Source organism: Danio rerio, chromosome 5 (assembly GCF_049306965.1).
Source record: "Danio rerio strain Tuebingen ecotype United States chromosome 5, GRCz12tu, whole genome shotgun sequence".
NCBI lineage: Eukaryota > Metazoa > Chordata > Actinopteri > Cypriniformes > Danionidae > Danio > Danio rerio.
In genome coordinates this window covers 2,749,391-2,769,444 of record NC_133180.1, presented here as the reverse complement: position 1 = coordinate 2,769,444, position 20,054 = coordinate 2,749,391, and the positions used below count along the sequence as shown (strand labels likewise).

Genomic DNA, 20,054 nt, shown 5'->3' with positions numbered 1-20,054 from the left:
TGTTATTCAGCTAGACGATCTTAACTTGCCTCCACAGTTGACCACATTAAAGAGAGGGATGTGAATCACTGTTGGAGTGTTTTGGCCTTTGAACACATAGAAGTCCTTCGGTTTCTTGACGTCCTCAGCAGTAATGTTGACTTGAGGGAAAGGGATGTTTAGTTTTCCGCAGGTTTCAGCAGCGTCTCTCACTGTCTGCAGGAGAATATCAACACAGCTTTAATGGTTTATTATTCTACAGTCCCTAAACTAATGAGCAAAACTGAAGAGTGATGTATAGGAATGCACATAACTGGAACACAGGTCTGCATACATTGTTTAAATAAAAGAACTATCAGATATTCAGTGTGAGAGATGTATAGAAATTGCATAGAAACATTCCTGAAAGTGACTGTAGACCAGAGTAAATGCTAATTATTTTCCTTTCCATCCTCTGAACACCTTCTTATGACATCTGCCTGGATTTCTCAATTTTTTGGCGTTGTGACCTGTTATGTAGTTTGTTTATTCACATGATTGGCTGCTGTTTATTTGCTTAAGACTTTTTCTCTTGTGTTTGAGTAAATTACCAATCCGCCACAAACATTTTCAATTAAAAGTTAAAGTGGGCCACAAAATTTTTTTTGGTTTAGTGAGCTATGCTTTAACAAAGGTGTTAAAATGTGCATATTTTCATTATATAAAGTTTTGTAAATAGTTTAAGTGCAAAAAACACTACTATTTTAAATGATTGCAAAAAATTTGCTTTTATCCAGTAGTGTGAAAGTGTTTGCCCTTTTACTGATTCCTTTTTTTTTTTGCATGACTGTCACTCTTTAATGTTTAAGGTCACCAAACAAATTTAAATTCAGGTCAGGCCAGATATTCTCCTTCATTAATTCTGCTGCGCACCAAAAATATCCTGGTTTCATTTATCACAGAAAGTCTTCCTGGTACTGAAGCACCAAAACTAGAGGGGTCTGGATGCAGACCTGGTGGAGTTGCAATATGAGCTGCATGCAATGCTGGTTCACCAGTCCTAACCCCACCCCTAATCATACCCCATCACTAGCTTCATTAAATGCATTGTGCCATCGCATCTCAAATGGATTCAGGTCAGGACTTTGACGAGGCCACTCCACAGTATTCATTTTTTTTAGTTTTCAGCCGTTCAGAACTAGACTTGCTGGTGTGCTTTGGATCATTGCCCCGCTGCAGAACCCAAGTTCACTAAAGGCTGATTTATACTTCTGCGTCAAACATCGGTGTATGCTACGACGCTGATGCATAGCCCTTCGCCGTGGCCGTCGCTGATGTGCACCTCTCAAAAAATTTAACTACACGTCGTAACGATTGGTGTGATTGGTCGGCTTGGTAGCGCTGACGAGTCTGGGCGGGACCAAGAGCCGCGTGAATGGTGCGAGCCTGATGGAGCGATTGTTTACAAGTGTGGAGTCCTGTGAAGTAGCTCCGGATGGATAGTTTTGTTTTGTGTTTACCTCAGAGTTAAAGTTGTTGCACGTCCGCCGCTTCCTACCTCAAAATGAGCGAGTTTGAGCCACTTGTACATCCTGGAAGTGTTCAGGAAAAGCAAAACAGCACCGAAGAAACTCGACACAGAGGAACATTAACACCTCACTGCCAACTAGCGTTCCAGAAGTGTTAATGCAGACCAACAGAGACAGCGCGCAGAAGTATAAATGCACAGCTACACGCGTTGCATGCGCCATGGGTTACGCCGGTCACTTGACGCAGAAGTATAAACCAGGCTTAACAGTTGGCCAGATTTTCTCACATACAACTGAGGTAGGATCCAAAATGCCGGTTTATTAAAAGTCAGGCAAGCGATGGTCAACACAGGTGCAAACTGATTTATAAAGGCAGTCCAGAACCATGGTCGAAGTAACAGGCGAGAGGTCAGAAGGCAAGCGGCAGACTAAGACAAACGGATAAGCTATGCTAAGGTCAAACCACGGAGAAACCAGATTAGGAAACGCGTTGTAGTGTTACTTTACAGTTAACAAGACTCGGCAAACTGAATAGGTGAGTGTGTGGCTAAAGTAGTGTGTGCAATCAGTCTCTGACAATCCTCAGGTGGTGCGAGTAATCAGTCTAGATGAGGAAGCATGTGTGAGTGTGACCGGAGTGCATGTATGAATATGTAGTCCAACAATGGCAGAATTGTAGTCCACGGTTATGGTGAGTGAGAACCAGCGATCTTATGGAATCCAATCACTGGTAATTGTGGCATTCACACAGGGCTTTGTAGTTTTGCATTTTGTTTGCTTTATAAATAGTCTTGAAAAGTCTTGATTTCAAAACTGCATGATGTGTTTACTTGTGTTGTCTTTGACTGATATTTTAGTTTTTTTGATAATCTGAAACATGTGTGACAGGCATGCAAAACAATAAGAAATCAGTAAGAAGGCAAACACTTTTCAGCAAATTACAGCTAAATTAATGGGATTTTTCTGAGAACCAAATCAAAAACATTATGTGCATCCTTAATTAAATAATACCATGAAAGGATCGCCTTCGCTGAAATCCAGAGAAATGATGAGGTCAACGTTTCTTTCTTTTCTCAGCACCGAGAAGTAGGGTGAGTTCAGCAACAGCCCGGCATCTTCATAGTCTCTGGTGTCACTTTTCAGAAGAGCAGTAGGCACCTCTTCATCTGAGGGATCACAGTGTAAAACCACTGTTTATTATATTATTCACACTCAAATGCCGGCAAACAGCAGGTCTGTTCTCACGTTTCATGTTGTGGAGAAAGTCATAATTCCTGCCCCAGATCCATTGAGCCATGCATTTAGAAATAGCCATCCGCATCCGAGTGCCTGAAATTTAACTTCTATAAATATTGTCTTTCAGGTAAATGCATGCTGCTTTGAACTTTGCTCATTTAGCAGAAGCTTTTATCTAAAGCGACTTACAAGTGAGGATAAAGAAAGTACTTTAAATCATCAGAGAGTAGAAGTCAATAAATGCTATGATGGGTCTATTTTACGAGTCATTTTCTCCTCCAAACATGCAAAGAGGAAATGGTGTATCCCAACAGGTGGTTTAATTCGATTACAGTGTAATTATACATACCTAGAGGCAAGCTTAGCTTCAATTTACACATGAAGTCGCACACATCCTCTGTGTATTGATTGATTTCTGGTTCTGCTTCTCTTTTATCACGGATATTCACTTTTTTCACTTGAGATATGAGCTGTTGTTCATCTCCAGAGAGCTCTGAGGAGGAAAAAGGTATGTGCATTATTATTAGCTCATCTAGTTTCTTAGCAGACTGCTAATTTCAGTGGTTTTGTGTGTGTGGAAAATGGGGCCAGATCATTATCTGACATGGAGGTGGTGTATGGGGGACAGAGCAGGTTATTCAATATCCTCAATAGTCAAAACTCAATACTCAGGTAGGCTGTGGCGTTGACACCATGCTCAATTGGTACTAATGAGCCCAAAGTGTGCCAAGAAAATCTCCCCCACACCATTACACCACCACCACCAGCCTGAACCGCTGATACAAGGCAGGATGGATCCATGCTTTCATGTTGCTGACGCCAAATTGTGAGCCGAGCATCTGAATGTGTCAGCAGAAATGGAGACTCATCAGAGCAGGCAACGTTTCTCCAATCTTCTATTGTCCAGTTTTGGTGAGTCTGTGTGAATTGTAGCCTCAGTTTCCTGTTCTTAGCTGACAGGAGCGGCACCCGGTGTGCTCTTCTGCTGCTGTAGCCCATCCGCCTCAAGGTTGGCCGTGTTGTGTGTTAGAGATGCTCTTCTGCAGACATCGCCTGTAACGAGTGCTTATTTGAGCTACTGTTGCCTTTTATCAGCTGGAACCAGTCTGGCCATTCTCCTCTGACCTCTGGCATCAACAAGGCATTTGCGCCCACAGAACTGCCGCTCACTGGATATTTCCTCTTTGTCAGACCATTCTCTGTAAACCCTTGAGATTATTTAAGGCTAGTATATTATAATGCAAGGATATTGTAAGGCAGGTATAACTGTAATTAGCTAAAATGAAAAGTAGCTAGTTCTTTTATCTAATTACACTCAACAATGATTCCTGCACACTTTAGGAAAGTCCTACCAGTCAGCTTTGTTCTGATGGATTCGTCAAGAGGAGTAGGATCCTGGCCTTTCAACACACAGATATTCATGTCGGTAAGATCCGTCAGCACCTGAGAACACTGGTCTTCTGGTGGTGTGTTTGGATCTTTTGAAACACACATTAAACATATGTAAACACTCTTTAATTACTTTAATGTAAGTTGTTTTCATCACAAAATTGTGTATTAGACATTTCCCCACTACCAATGTTTTGCATTGAAGCTAAAAAGAATGATCTGTTTTGTAACACTTCACACTAAGGTGAATGAGCATTTGTTATGCTGCTTCTATGTTTGAAATGCTTTACCCTTTTTGGTTTCCTCAGCAGGTGTTGATTGTGTAAAGAACTCTGTGGAGAAAATGAGATGGAATCAGTATTGATATTTCCACCAAACACTGCAACTTTATTCAGAAGTGAGTTTTAAAATGTAGCAGCACCTTGTATTTTTCCCAAGATGAAGCTGTGAATCATTTGTCTGTCACCTAAAGCACTGCCACAAAGACCTGCAGAAAAGGTCAAATATCATTTAAAAGTAAAATATAAATAATTATGACTAATACAGGGATGTCCAAACTCAGTCCTGGAGGGCCGGTGTCCTACACATTTTAGTTCCAACCCCAATTAAACACACCAGAACCAGCTAATCAAGCTCTTTCTAGGTATACTAGAAACCTCCAGGTAGGTGTGTTGAAGCAAGTTGAAGCTAAACTATGCAGGACACCGGCCCTCCAGAACCGAGTTTAGTAATCCCTGGTCTAATACATAAAATTTAGCCATTGTTCAGAAAAAAACATCTGTGTAATATGGTTTATTTTAACGACAAAGTATTATGTTATGATCTTTTAATTACTTTTTAAGATTTAGTAATTGTGCAAGTGGTTTATTTTAGTGTTCTGAGACATTGTTCAATGATAGTGTGTTTTCATATTGATAAGCTCTCTTGTTGCTTACTTTGCAGGTACAGCATGTCCACTTCAGGCTGAGGTTTGACCTTACGGCCGTTCTCAAACTGGCTGCCGAAGCTGGGAGTGTCCACAAATGCTCCAGTGAGGGAATAACCTGCTTCATATGGAGTGATCTCGAACCAGGGGTCTGTAGATGCAAAGCAGAGCATTATAACAGCTGACGTGAGCACAGTAACATTTTTTTTCTTGCATACAGACCTCCATCTTTGCATTGCTTGTCGATCACTGTGTAGATGGGAAGCGGGTCTTTCTTGTGCTGCTCCTGCTGATCACTGAGTGTGCTCTCATCCATCTGTGCAGATTTTTTGGACACTGATATCAAAAATATACTGATGATATGTTTTAATGTTTTGTTGTCATTGTGTCGTTTTGCAGAGATACACCGTCATATGCAGTTTGGCATCATTCCAACTAATTGTTAATAGCAGAAGCAACACAAAGGAATTGAATTTCCAGGATAATATTTTTCAGTGAATGTTGTCAGAAAGACAAAAAAGCTACAAGGAGAAAGAATGTTCCAATTAAGGAAATCATTAACAATGAGGGGAAGAACTGACAAGGATAAAAATAAATAAATAAATATATACACTCATTGGCCACTTTATTAGGTACATCTTAAGCCTGATTTATACTTCTGCGTCAAGTGACCGGCGTAACCCACGGCGCATGCAACGCGCGTGGCTGTGCATTTATACTTCTGCGCGCTGTCTCTGTTGGTCTGCATTAACACTTCCGAAACGCTAGTTGGCAGTGAGGTGTAAATCTTCCTCTGTGTCGAGTTTCTTTGCTGCTTTTTTGCGTTTCCTGAACACTTCCGGGATGTACAAGTGGCTCAAACTCGCTCATTTTGAGGCAGGAACCGGCGGACGTGCAACAACTTTAACTATGAGGTAAACAGAACAAAACTTTCCATCCGGAGCTCCTTCACTGGACTCCAAACTTGTAAACTTGCTCCATCAGGCTCGCGCCAATCGCGCGGCTCTCAGTCCCGCCCAGACTCGTCAGCGCTACCAAGCCGACCAATCACAGAGCTTGTGCGACGCGTTGTTGCAACGTGTAGTTACATTTTTTGAGAGGTGCACGTCAGTGACGCCGATGGCCACAGCGAAGGGCTATGCGTCAGCGCCGTAGCATACGCCGGCGTTTGACGCAGAAGTATAAATCAGCCTTTACTAGTACCAGGTTGGCCCCACTTTTACCTTTATAACTGCCTTAATATTTTGTGGCTTAGATTCAAGGTACTGGAAATATTCCTCAGAGATTTTGCTCCATATTGACAATTGCTGCAGTTTCCATGCACATCCATGATGCCAATTTCCCGTTCCACCACATCCCACCACATACCACATCCCAAAAATAAAGGGACGGACATGGTCAGCATCAATACTCAGGTAGGCTGTGGTGTTGACACCATGCTCAATTGGTACTAATGAGCCAAAGTGTGCCAAGAAAACATCCCCCACACCATTACACCACCAGCAGCCTTTACGGTTTATACAAGGCAGGATGGATCCATGCTTTCATGTTGTTGAGGCCAAATTCTGACCCAACCATCCAAATGTGTCAGCAGAAATGGAGACTCATCAGAGCAGCAACGTTTCTCCAATCTTCTATTGTCCAGTTTTGGTGAGCCTGTGTGAATTGTAGCCTCAGTTTCCTGTATTAAGCTGACAAGAGCGGCACCCGGTGTGGTCTTCTGCTGCTGTAGCCCATCCGCCTCAAGGTTGGCCGTGTTGTGTGTTCAGAGATGCTCTTCTGCAGAGCTCGGTTGTAGCGAGTGCTTATTTGAGTTACTGTTGCCTTTCTTTCAGCTGGAACCAGTCTGGCCATTCTCCTCTGACCTCTGTCATCAACGAGGCATTTGCGCCCACAGAACTGCCGCTCACTGGATATTTCCTCTTTTGTCAGACCATTCTCTGTAAACCCTAGAGATGGTTGTGTATGAAAACCCCAGTAGATCTGAAATACTAAATTCACATTTCTTTGAACTGCAGCAGATCTTCTTGATCATGTCTACATGCCTAAATGCATTGAGTTGCTGTCATGTGATTGGCTGATTTGAAATTTCCGTTAACAGTTGGACAGGTTTACCTAATAAAGTGGCTGATGAGTGTATAAAAACACATCAAACCAGGGAACAGGACTTGAAAAAAAAACAATAACCCCACTTTAACTAAATTCCATTCCCAACCAATAACTACAAAAATTAATTGTAAAAAAAAAACCTTTTTGTTGGCCTTCTCTTTTTACTGTCATCCATCAGCAACCCCACGCTAATGATGACGGACAGTTACACCAGCTAAAGGTTTGCAAGTCAAAATTGGCAAAACTTTCAACCAAATGTCTAGAACTCAACAAGAATCCTCATTTTAATCATGCTTGACTCTGGATCCTTGGTAAACTTCATCTCACAAGACTTTAGTCTCCGAATAGTCTCCGTCTGCTAAGTCAATTTCAAGTCCAAGAGTTCAGAGTTCCAACCATTCAAGGAAAACAGCTAGAGTATGAGGGGGTGGAATTCAATGCTTGTCTACCCAAATGTCAAGTCAGTTGTCTTCATCACCAATTTGGTAGTGAAGGGTTCTCCTGTGAAGTGACCCACTGAAGTAATTTTTTATGTGTAGAACTGTTTAACATCTGTTGTCAAACCAGATCCACCTCTATTATTTTGTACTGCAGGGATGTCATGTCAATTTCATCCGCTTATCCGGGTCCGGGTAGCGGGAGCAGTTGTCTTATAAGAGAACCCCAGACTTTCCTCTCCCCAGACACTTTCTCCACCTTTTCCGGGGGAATCCCGAGGCATTCCCAGGCCAGCCAAGAGACATAGGTCCTCCAGCGTGTCTTGGGTCTTCCTCGAGGCCTCCTCCTGGTGGGACATGCCTGGAACACCTCCCTAGGTAGGCTTCCTGAAGGCATCCGAAACAGATGCCCGAGCCACCTCAGCTGACTTCTTTCAATGTGGAGGAGCAGCGGCTCTACTCCGAGCTCCTCCCGGGTGACAGAGCTCCTCACCCTGTCTATAAGAGTACGCCCTGCCACCCTGCGGAGGAAACTCATTTCAGCCACTTGTATCTTAGATCTTGTCCTTTCGGTTATGATCCAAAGCTCATGACCATAGGTGAGAGTAGGAATGTAGATTGACCGGTAAATTGAGAGCTTTGCCTTTTGGCTCAGCTTTGGCTTACCACGATGGTCCGGTACATCGACCGCATTGCTGCTGCCACTGCACTGTTCCTCCTGTCAGTCTTACGCTCCATCCTTCCCTCACTCATGAACAAAACCTCAAGATACTTGAACTCCTCCACCTGGGGTAAGGACATTCCTCCAACCTGAAGAAGGGTCTGGCTGCAGACCTGGTGCAGTGCAATCTGAGCTGCATCCAATGCTTTCTAATGCGCTCACCTAACCCCACCTGTAACCTAAACTGTATCCTAGAGGCTGAAGAGTGGAAGTCGGATTGTATCACCTATGCTGGCTACTTTGCATTAAGGGTTATGCACCATGGCTTGTCCAACTATACTTCAGTATTCCTGAGATTCATGAATGAGGTGTTCCTGGAATTCCTTCACTGGTTTCTCACAGTCTATGACATCCTTATATACTTTTTGAACCTGGCCAAACATTGCCACCACGTACCACAGGTCCTCTAATGACTCTTCCAACATCATCTCTACTTAAAGCTGGATAAATGTGAATTACATAACTCCTCTACACAGTTCCTTCCATCACCAGCCAGAATAGCATCCAGATGGACTAGGGGAAAGATAAAGGCATTCTGGACTGGCCATATCCACAATACGTCAAAGACTTCCAATCATTCCTGGGATTCGCTCATTTTTGTTGGAGATTCGTCAAAGATTTCAGTCCATCACCATCTATCCTTACTTTTTTTCCTGTGAGATAAGCCCAAGTCCCTGCCCTGCAACAACACTGCTCATGAAGCCTTTGGATAAGAAACGGATCAGCACAGCTCCCATCTTCTGACATCATAATCTGCAAATACCCTTTGTGGTCATTGTTGACTCCTCCAACACTGGCATATAGGAGCTGTGCTCTCCCAAGTTGCCGGTACGTCTCCTATTCTTTACTTCTGTGGATTCCTCCCCATTAAGTTATTCCAAGCAGAGCAAAACTAGGACATCTGTAGCCTTAACTTGGCATAAAGTTGACCTTGGACAAGTGATGCCATTGGCTAAAGCAGGGGTCACCAGTCTTGGTCCTGGAGGGCTGGTTTCCTAGCAAAGTTTTCCTCCAACTTGCCTGGAAGTTTCAAGTATACCTACTAAGACCTTGATTAGCTTGTTCAGTTGCATTTGATCAGGGTTAGAGCTAAACTCTGCAGGACAACAGCGCTCCAAGAACAAGTTTGGTGACACCTGAGCTAGAGGGAGCAAGACATCTGCTTACTGTGATTACTGATCAATTTTTGCAATACTTACATTTAGCCAAGAGACTGAACCCATTGCAAGCCTCCTGGGGTCTATTCTTCACCAGGTTCCACTTTACCATCATTTACTGTCCAGGTAACCACAATATAAAAGCTGATCTTCCGACCAGACTCCTGATTATCCCAAATAACCACAGCCTATTTTTCTCCAGCTATCATTGGGTTTCATCCAATGGAACCTAGACAAGGAAATCTGTAATGTCAATCTCTCAAAGGCTCAAAGAGCCTGCTTCGCTGGAAGGTCTAGAAGAAAAGGTATTGATATACAACAATACATTCTGGACTTTATATCTACAAATTCCAAGCTCTGGACACCCTTGCAGCCAGTGGACCCCAAGACTTCAGTCTAGGTACTCGTGGCTGAACTGAAAATCCAAAAATGCCTCAGGTCAATCTGCCATGATGGCCAGCACAGTTGGAACTGCTTCCTCCCATGGTCCAAGTATGCACAGAACTCTTTCCACCAATATTCATATTTCTGTCAATATGTGTTTCACATGTTTCAGAGGAATGGCAGAACAAGATCAGAATATTACCTAATTTGTGCTTCACTTTCAGAATGAACACTTTTATAAAACCTGCAAGATTAGATATCATTGATTATAGTCACCGTCACTGACCTCTTTCACAAATGTTGTGACGGCCAGCACTGCCCAGACGTCAGTCAAGCTGAAGTAGTCTTTCTCACTGAAATATTTCAACAGTTTGTTATGTGCATCTTTCCAGCTGACTGCAGGACCGCTGATTCTGCTGATGATTCTGTCTTTGACCGTCTGTAGTTTAGTGGACCAGTCTGGTTCCTGATATAAGGAGGCCATGCACCTTCAGAAGAACAACACACTGCTCTCATTTCTGATATGCAAAACAATTCAGTGTGTGTGTGTGTATGTGTGTGTGTGTGTTACCAGGTGGATCCAGAGACTCCGCTCAGATAGAGCACACAGTCCAGAAGACCTGCTTTATCAAGCTGATCCAGGCATCCCAGCAATCCCACCATGGCTCTTTGTCCTCCTCCAGAACCCAGTAATGCAATGTTTGGCACATTTTCCTGAAAACACACACACATTCGTCAACTACAACTCCATTTGTTTGTAAGTTCAAGAAGAAATAGTCATGAAGTTTAAGATGTTTTACCTGATTGCAGCTTATGCCGATTTTCTCCAGGCTTTGCAGAACATCTTTTCTCCTTTTAGCTACAAACTCCTCCTCATTCTTATTCAGAGAGTGTGCGATTCGCACTTCACTGCACACACAGACCAAACAGGGCTGAATTTACCATCAAATATTTAATATACAGTTGAAGTCCGAATTATTCGCCCCCCTTAAATCTTTTCTTTTTTTTTATTTCCCAAATGATGTTTAACAGATTCAGGAAATTTTCACAGTATGTCTGATAATATTTGTTCTTCTGCAGAAAGTCTTATTTGTTTTATTTTGGCTAGAATAAAAGCAGTTTTAATTGTTTTAAAGCCATTTTGAGGTCAATATGATTAGCCCCTTTAAGCTTTTTTTGATAGTCTACTGAACAAACCATCATCATATAATAACTTGCCTAATTACCCTAACCTGCCTAGTTACCCTAATTAACCTAGTGAAGCCTTTAAATGTCATTTTAAGCTGTATAGAAGTGTCATGAAGAATATCTAGTCTAATATTATTTACTGTCATCATGACAAAGAGAAAATAAATCAGTTATTAGAGATGAGTTATTAAAACTATTATGATTAGAAATGTGTTGAGAAAACCTGCTCTCTGTTAAATAGAAATTGGGAAAAAATTAACAAGGGGGCGAATAATTCTGACTTCAACTGTATTTAAGGGTTGAATATAAAGTCTCAAGTACATTTTGAGTCATTTTTGACTACATTATTAATTATTGTGTCTATGAATCTGAGCTGGATTACCTTTCCTGGAAATTGGGTCCACTCATCTGTAATTAGTAAGTCGTCTGTCAACATTAAAATCCAACATTAAAGTTAAAATCTTTAATGTACCTTCAGACTTTGTCACATGCAAGTTATAAATGTTTTTAAAAATATACTCACGATTCTTGTCAAATCCTCAGGATCAGCAACAACACAGCAGCTGTTTATGTTTTGAAATGACAGAATATTATCTTTTATAGGCTGCAGATGAATATGAGGGGTGGGGTTGCTTCAGCTCAGGTCCTGTTTTGAAACTAAGCTGTTTCTGCTGCGTTACATGACTATGTTTACATTTTGTAGTTTTACCTTTATTCCAGACTTTTCATTAAAGAAACTATAATCCATTATTTCAAAAATGATCATGTTTTCCAATCATAGTAATATACAACTATTGTTGTTGGCAACTATAATGGAAACTCAGAATCAAATGTAATTTCATTGCTTTAAATAATATAAAATAATATTTTCTAGGACAGGATTCATAGAAATCAATGAAATTAATGTTTTATTTCAGCTGATTGCCATAAATTAATGTACTAAAATAACAAACTAATTCTAAAGTAAGTACATTTACTTAAAATATAAAAAATAAATAGCATTATTAAATCAATTTTAAACTTTTTTGTGAGAAATTGACTACAATTTTTCACTCAAAGATTTCTGTCTATTAATCAGTCTGGATTTTGTAAAAACAAACCAACAAACAACAGCTCAATTACAACAGTTTAAAAATCTAAATATATCCTGTGGGTCTGTGGATGAAAAACATCTCTGTGCATGTATTTGTATTGATTTAACTTAAGCTTTTGACACTGTGGTTCAAGAGATTTTATTATATGGACAAAGAAGTGTTGGTTAGACAATAGAGTCTCATGGTTTAAATCTTATCTTAGAGGAATATCTGTGTGTGTGTAGAAAAGGAAGGTATCAAATCAAATTTTATGAATGTGGTCATCGATGTCTCCCATGGACCAAGCTCTTGAACTCCTGCTTGGAGAAAGACATGTTTAAACAGTGGCTGAAACCTGTTGCTGAAAAATTTATTCTTTCAAGCTTTGTTTCTTCCCAGGTTATCTGAGTTCTGTTGCATGGTGGTGCTCCACTTATTTATTAAACTACAACTGTTTATTAACAACTGTTTATTAAGTTAAAGGTTTGATACTGATTAGAACTTGGAAGTGGCTATGAGGTCTTAAAATATTCTAATGAGACCTTTCAAAAGTCTTTAAAAGGTATTGCAATTACCTTTAGGATTCCTGCATATACCCTGGAAAGAGAAAAAAATCCGAATCTCCCATGAAACATAAATGGGTCGGGGGTACCACTAAGACCCTAATCAAAGTATTGTAGATTGTGACTAGGCATGTAGATGGTTAAAATATGAGGTGAATAATGAAGAGCAAGACCATGAAATCTTTGTAGGTCAGCATGAGAATGTTAAAAATCAATCTGAAACCTCACATGGAAGCCAGTGCAATTTCTCTAATTACTCTCTTACTAACATGGAGAGATGTGCCGTTTTGACCTGGTACTTCTTTTTATTCTCGCAGCTAAATTTTTGAACTGATTGAAGCTTATTTAAGGTGTCTTTACCATGTTAGATGGTAATATGGAAAATTCATGGTTTCAATTTTATGCAGATGACACTTTATTAGCCATCCTGAACTGTTCACCCTGCTGTGTATTTTTCCCTAATAGCACAATAGTTTTAACTCATTTAACTGATTTCTTTTCTCTTTGCTATGATGACAGCACATAATATTAGACGAGATATTCTTCAAGACACTTCTATACAGCTTAAAGTGACATTTAAAGGCTTAACTAGGGAAATTAGGCAAGTCATTGTATAACAGTGGTTTGTTCTGGAGACAATCAAAAACTAATATTGCTCAAGGGGGCGAATAATATTGACCTTAAAATGGCTTTTAAAAAAATAAAAACAGCTTTTTTTTTTAAATAAAACAATTAAGACTTTCTCCAGAAGAAAAATACTATAGGAAATACTGTGAAAAACTCCTGAATCTGTTCAACATCATTTGGGAAAATTAGAAAAAGAAAAAAAAAATATGCAGGAGGGCGAATAATTAAATATGTCATTCCTATTGCTTTGCTCCTACATGATCAGAGGCTCTGGATTATTTACAATCAGCAACTAATTCTTTCTTTAAGATGTTCAGAAAAATCACATGTAAGCATTGACAGATCTGAGTGCAAAGCTGAGTACTGACACTTATAGTTCATTTTCACATTCCTTTTTCAGCTGCGCTCTCCGCACCCTGTCATTATCAGAGAACCACACTTAAAACTGTGAGGAACTACTGATAAGGTGTGTATGTCATAGCGGATAACAGCCTTAATAAACACCCCATTTGCATTTCATATTGCCTTATTGCCTAGAACACACTGCGACACTGCGGTGTCAGAAGCGAAAGAAATTTAGACAGCTAAAATTAAAACATACCACTATTTAAAAACGCTGTACGTTAGTTTTTGACTCTTCTAAAGCAATTGATCTCAAACTTTTTTCACCAAGTAAAACCACTGGAAAAAAATTTCTATTGAAATACAGTAGCATAGCAGGCCCAGTAAAGAAGCTACAGCTCTGCACAGTTCAAAAATGTGGCAGATGAATTCCTATTATTAAGAATATTTATTATCGTCAGTCATTTATCCTGTGCACGCTTTTTTTGCATCTCAAATGCCTCTCACGAGCGGGTGTGTGCCGTTTGCGCCCGTGCTGTTCTCACGTAAAGCCACCGGAGGCCGCTGTCGAACAACCATCTGTTCGACTGACTGAATGATTGACTGGGCGGCCGGCTAATTAGCCGACCCACCCTCCTCCTCCTTCTCCTTCCCTAAACCCAAGCAACGATTTACAAAAGTTGTCCAGAAAAAGAAAAGCCCACGTCTGATTTTGACCTCGTTTTCGGATTTCACCATATCCTCGCCCTGTTATGAACTCGCTTGCTTTATTTTTTGGATTCTGTTTTTGTCTTACCTGATTTCTGGAACCGCTTTTCCCCGAATTCAAATGTCGCCGTTGTCATCGCTTCCCTTCTGGCTCTCCGCTCCGCCGACCAACACAACGAGCTAACCGGACAAACTGGTTGCGGCGGGAAAAACCTCCACACGGAGGTGAACCGTCAGCCGGCGAGCACAAAGAGGAGCAGCGTCACACCGCCCTGTAGCGTTCACTTGAAAAAAAGAAATGCGGCCATACATACCTCCGGCCACGTAAATCACGGTCTCCAGAAATGCCGCGGGGCTACGTTTTCAGAATGAGCTTGGGTTGGGTTTTATGCTACCTTTTGGCCAGGTCGTCATTGTAAATGGTTCCTAACTGACTTACCTGGTTAAATAAAGGTTATTGTATTTATAAATGACAAGGAACATTTTTTTTAAATTTGTTTATAAACTAATTTCGAGAGGCTTATGATTAACACGGCTGGCACCTCATTAGCTCTGTAATCTGCCCTATTAGATGATAATGTAAGAATTATAAATAACCAGAGATTTTTACTCCAGTTATCTTCGTCTTGAAACTTTCCCCCCTTCCCCCCCTACTTCCTCCCCTTTTTTCCAACAGGGCGACACGGCGGTCCAGTTGCTAGCACTGTTGCCTCACAGCAAGAATACTGCTGGTCCAACCTCTTATCGGGCCGGTTGGCATTTCTGTGGGGAGTTTCCATGTTCTCTCTGTGTTCGCGTGGGTTTTCCCCGGTTTTCTCCCACCGTCCAAAAACAGAAACCATAGCCAATCAACTAAACCAAATCATCACCCAAGACAACCTTAGTTTACACTTCTCACACGGCGACAAGCAGGGGAGTTCTCGAGACCTACCTGAGCGCGAACTCCCCCCTCGCCCTGTTACGCACCGTCTAGGGATGGTGCACAACATGAAAGACAAGACAAAAAAATGAATTCAAAGATTTATTGGGGTTTGAATTCGGGAGCTGACAAGGCCAAAATAACAAACAAAAATTCCTTTATATTAAATCTCTAACTTACCTGATCACAAATAAAAGAAAAGAAAGTACAATTCACTTCCCTAACTACCTAACACAAAAACAGAGGCAAAACGGTTTTACAAAGAAAATGGCGTCAAACTCCTTACTATCCCAATATATACACTATTTACAATCTATTTACAAAAACAGGCAACCATATTTGAAGGACAATCCAAAATCAATGTCAGCAGGCAACAAAGGTCAAACAAGCCGGTGGAACAAAGTATCATAAACAAAGCAAACACTAAAACAAACAGTACTCACAATTCTCAACATAATCTCAGAAGTCAAACAAAACAAACAGTACTCACAAATCTCAATATTCTCTCAGAAGTCAAACAAAGCAAACAGTACTCACAAATCTCAATATTCTCAGTCCTAACACATCCAAAAACTCTGCACTATACCACAATCAAACATTTCAACAAACACAAGCAAGTGACCAAAAACAAGATGGCTGCCAAGGAAGTGGTGTCATGGCTTTTTAAAACACTGTAGGCCAATCAGGATCAAGCAAGCTGGAAGTGGCCAATTGGATGTGTTCTAAGCAAAACAGGAACAAGAAAAAAAAACAGATGAGACAAGACAAACATAGGATTGTAACAGCCCTTCTAACTGGAGGGAGCCCCGGGCTCGAAGATATTACGCAAGCCAATGACACTTTATTGATCATCAGCTAAGTGTGAACTCTTGAAATTAATTCTTTAGAACAGGAGCAGAGTAATGCAATATTTTAAGTCGCAGTGATTATGGTTGACAACGGTGTCATTGATCATCTGTGTTGCATAATGAAATCAAGCATAAAGGATCATGTTCATGACAGATTTATGACAAATTGTGTTGTCTCAGTAATGTCAGGTTGTCAATAACAAAACAGGTTGAGATGTGTTTGTCAAGTTGCTATAACAAACATTGTCAGTTTTGCTTTTAAAATGATGAAACTGAGCAAATGACACTTCATGGCAGTTATAAGCATGCGAAAAATGTCATTTACGGTTACGTGTCATGTCATGTACGCCCCTTCAAGTGCTACCGATCATTGATATGATAGTCCTGTTTAAAATGTTTCACCATTAAGTGTAGCTGGGAGATGAATTTGGGTTTAAAAAAATCAAACATTAAAGACTTGACTGATGGCCAGATCATCATGTTTGTGTCATTTTTACCCAGGCAGGCCCGGATTGGCTAATCTGGAGGACCGGGAGAATTTCCGGTGGGCCGGTCTGTTTTGTGGCCGTGAGGGCCGATGTCCCTAGCTGTTTGCACTCTCAGCAGTCACACTTTTTTCATCTGTTTGTTTATTTGACTATATGTGATGGGGCGACGTATAGGCTTGGCACTACATTTCCCATAAGTCCGTAGCAGAGCGTAACAGGTGTCAATACGCGCTATAAATAGACGCACAACAGCATAGCGTGCTTTTGGTTGTCATTCATTGAGGCTACAAACAAGCGGGTATCAAGCTCAGGTAATTTGTTCTGTAACTATTATGGTAATAGTGACTATGCTCGTTCATTGTGTCAGGAGAGCTGTTTGTTTATTTGATGTCATCATTTCAAGTTTGATTGCATGCATTTAGAACAATATGTTGTTAGATCAGCTCTGTGTAACGGAGGATATAAAGTGCCCTCACGCATGGGATTTATTGCGAGGTAAGAAATTTGAGAAGGCGGGGTAAACAGTTATTTTATTGTGTTGTGTTCCAGAATCCCACCCGTGTTAATGGTGATTGGCCTGGTGACACAGTCGGCAGATTTTAACTGATATGCTACTTGTGTGAATTACATTCAAAAGGTAAAAGGAACTTAAAATGCTACTTACTTTAATATTTACTATTAATAATGTGATTATTTAAATAAAATGGTTTTATAGGTTCTCAAAGAAGAAACTCTGGATTGGGTTTTAATCCCTTTCGGTTAGATCCAGTTATGTAAGGTATTTAAATTTTATCCAAAGCCATTTTTAATGCAGATTTAATATTCCCAAATATTTATTAAGTCGTTTTTTGTGTTACAGGACTAGCACGACTATTGTTACCATTTTTGTTTGTTGATTTAGGTGAAAGGCCCTGTTTGTTGTGTGTTGTGTACAAATATTATTGTAACTTTTTCTTTTTGTTTTGTTATCCCCCTTGTGTTTTAAAGGGCAGCCGCTAGGTCTCCTCCGTGGGTGTGACTGGCACTGGTGAGGTGGTGGGACCCTTTAACGGTTTGTGGTGATTTGTGTGTATTTTTGGAGTGCTGTGGTTGCTGTAGTGTGATTGCTGTGCTACTGGGTGTTAAGAGCTACTCATTTGTTGCATCTTCTCACACTTCGTCCTGCCCTGTTGTAAGCCTGTGGTTTGCTCTGAATGTTTTGCTTTTTTTTGTGTTTGCTTTCTTTAGCATTCTCTTCTTAAATTGAAACTGCCCCATTTATGCAATGTTTTAACTAGTAACTGGTTTTGTACTTTATAAAAAAAACCTTTTTGAATGAATCATAGAGTTCTGATTAAGTTTTGTGGCTATTATTCACTCATCATTATCTGATGGGTTCACATAGCTTTACTCTTTTTATTCATTATTTTGCCGCAGCGCCGCTCTTTTCATTCATTTTCTCGCAGCCCCTTGAGCAAAATGCTGCCTGCAGGTTAACTAACGTTAATGATGATGATGTAATGTAACTATCGACCCCAAACAGTGGCACTTTAGTGAATATAAGAATTCAAATAACTGATATTAATGAATAATACACCTGCTTAATGAAAATCAAATGATTCACTTCATTAATAAATCTGACATAACTTGATCAGAAATTTTAAAAGGGGAGAAAAAGATTGAGCCATCAAAAGAAAGTAGTGCTGTGTCTTGGGTCACAAGTCATTACTTATTTTTTATTGCCATATTTGTAGCGCCATTGTGGTCCAGTGGTAGGCACATTGCGTCTTAACGCCGCGGACCCATGTTCGAATCTCACCTGTAATATTAGTATTAATTTATTTTTCATTTTAAGACATATAATACTGTTCTGGTTGTTGAACAATTGGATTTCTAAACCAGCTGTTTTCTTGAAAAAGACGTGATAGTGAAATTAGAAACTGAATTGGAATCAGTCGTGAACTGAGGTGGCCCGGTCTGGCTTGAAACTCCAGGGCTGAAAATGAGTCCCACTCCGGCCCTGTTTTTACCCAATAATAGCTTGGACCTCCTCCATCAGTCTCTCTCTGTCGTTTGAGATGTTTTTTCCAGCGACGTTCATTAAGTCAGTGATTATCTCAACACTGTAGGCTCTTTGAAAAGTGGTACATTTGCTCCTCCAGGCAGTAAAACTAATACTAACATTTCGTTTCTCTAATTGAAGGTTGAGTTGTGAGACCTGCTTTTTACAGTTGGATCATAAAAATATGCAGTGCTTTTAAACAATGAATGATGCATAAATTCTGAACTGTTGCTTCTGTAAAATATGTGATTAGTACACTCCATATACAGCTCGATTGCTCCCTTTTTACTTTTATTTTTGTGATGCTGGCACAAAGACTTTTTAAATATGGAAAAGGTAAGGTTACAACTAGGGATGTAACGGTATTGTAAATACCGTCATACCGCAATATTATTTTTTTTCGATATTACCGTAGTCGCATGACTCGGTAAAACTATAGGTCTTCTGAGAAAATTTGCTCAGGCGAATGAAGCGAACGGGAGGTAGCGGAAACTACAATTCCCATCAGCCCATGCTTGACCATCATCCCTTGGTCTGTTGTCGCTACAGATCCAGTAATGTGGAAATGGAGTGTGCTGCTAGTAGCGGGGATGAAAAAGAGCTGGAAAACCCTAAAGCGGGTGTTGTCGCCGCGCGCGTACTGAATAGCGGTGTTGTCGCGCGAGTTCTTATCAGCTGTGTTGTCGCACGCGTACTGAATAGCAGTGTTGTCGCGCGAGTTCTTATCAGCTGTGTTGTTGCACGCGTACTGAATAGCGGTGTTGTCGCGCGAGTTCTTATCAGCTGTGTTGTCGCGCGCATACTGAATAGCGGTGTTGTGGCGCGAGTTCTTATCAGCAGTGTTGTCGCGCGAGTTCTTATCAGCTGTGTTGTCGCACGCGTACTGAATAGCGGTGTTGTCGCGCGAGTTCTTATCAGCGGTGTTGTCGCGCGAGTTCTTATCAGCTGTGTTGTCGCGCGCGTACTGAATAGCGGTGTTGTCGCGCGAGTTCTTATCAGCTGTGTTGTCGCGCGCATACTGAATAGCGGTGTTGTCGCGCGAGTTCTTATCAGCAGTGTTGTCGCGCGAGTTCTTATCAGCAGTGTTGTCGCGCGCGTACTGAATAGCGGTGTTGTCGCGCGAGTTCTTATCAGCAGTGTTGTCGCGCGAGTTCTTATCAGCAGTGTTGTCGCGCGAGTTCTTATCAGCAGTGTTGTCGCGCGCGTACTGAATAGCGGTGTTGTCGCGCGAGTTCTTATCAGCAGTGTTGTCGCGCGAGTTCTTATCAGCAGTGTTGTCGCGCGAGTTCTTATCAGCAGTGTTGTCGCGCGAGTTCTTATCAGCTGTGTTGTTGCCGCGCGCGTACTGAATAGCGGTGTTGACGCGCGAGTTCTTATCAGCTGTGTTGTCGCGCGAGTACTGAATAGCGGTG

General features: G+C 41.0%; 2 protein-coding genes across 8 annotated transcripts in view; one reads left to right on the top strand and one right to left on the bottom strand.

Annotated features, from left to right (window-relative positions):
- Nucleotides 1–20,054, bottom strand: part of si:ch73-55i23.1 — a 782,803-nt gene that overhangs the window by 803 nt on the left and 761,946 nt on the right. Inside the window, exons 1-14 of one of the 7 annotated variants that reach the window (XR_012405677.1) lie at nucleotides 11,557–11,604; nucleotides 11,416–11,459; nucleotides 10,646–10,754; nucleotides 10,417–10,559; nucleotides 10,132–10,333; nucleotides 5,260–5,353; nucleotides 5,048–5,188; nucleotides 4,534–4,599; nucleotides 4,403–4,444; nucleotides 4,076–4,201; nucleotides 3,073–3,931; nucleotides 2,733–2,816; nucleotides 2,499–2,653; nucleotides 30–195 (exon numbers count right to left, since the gene is read on the bottom strand). Coding sequence is in view for 5 of the 7 variants with exons in the window: in XM_068221055.1 (XP_068077156.1) it covers nucleotides 30–195; nucleotides 2,499–2,653; nucleotides 2,733–2,816; nucleotides 3,073–3,216; nucleotides 4,076–4,201; nucleotides 4,403–4,444; nucleotides 4,534–4,599; nucleotides 5,048–5,188; nucleotides 5,260–5,353; nucleotides 10,132–10,333; nucleotides 10,417–10,559; nucleotides 10,646–10,754; nucleotides 11,416–11,441 (1,498 nt within the window). In the remaining 2 variants the exon portion in view is untranslated. Of the gene's footprint in view, nucleotides 1–29; nucleotides 196–2,498; nucleotides 2,654–2,732; nucleotides 2,817–3,072; nucleotides 3,932–4,075; nucleotides 4,202–4,402; nucleotides 4,445–4,533; nucleotides 4,600–5,047; nucleotides 5,189–5,259; nucleotides 5,683–6,234; nucleotides 6,545–10,131; nucleotides 10,334–10,416; nucleotides 10,560–10,645; nucleotides 10,755–11,415; nucleotides 11,460–11,556; nucleotides 11,605–20,054 lie in introns of those variants that run through there. The other 6 variants (XR_012405678.1, XM_068221055.1, NM_001204308.2 and 3 more) reach the window with 6 other exon arrangements.
- The window catches only part of gusb (glucuronidase, beta), a 273,136-nt gene that overhangs the window by 221,904 nt on the left and 31,178 nt on the right, over nucleotides 1–20,054 (top strand). The gene's annotated exons all lie outside the window — the stretch shown is intronic.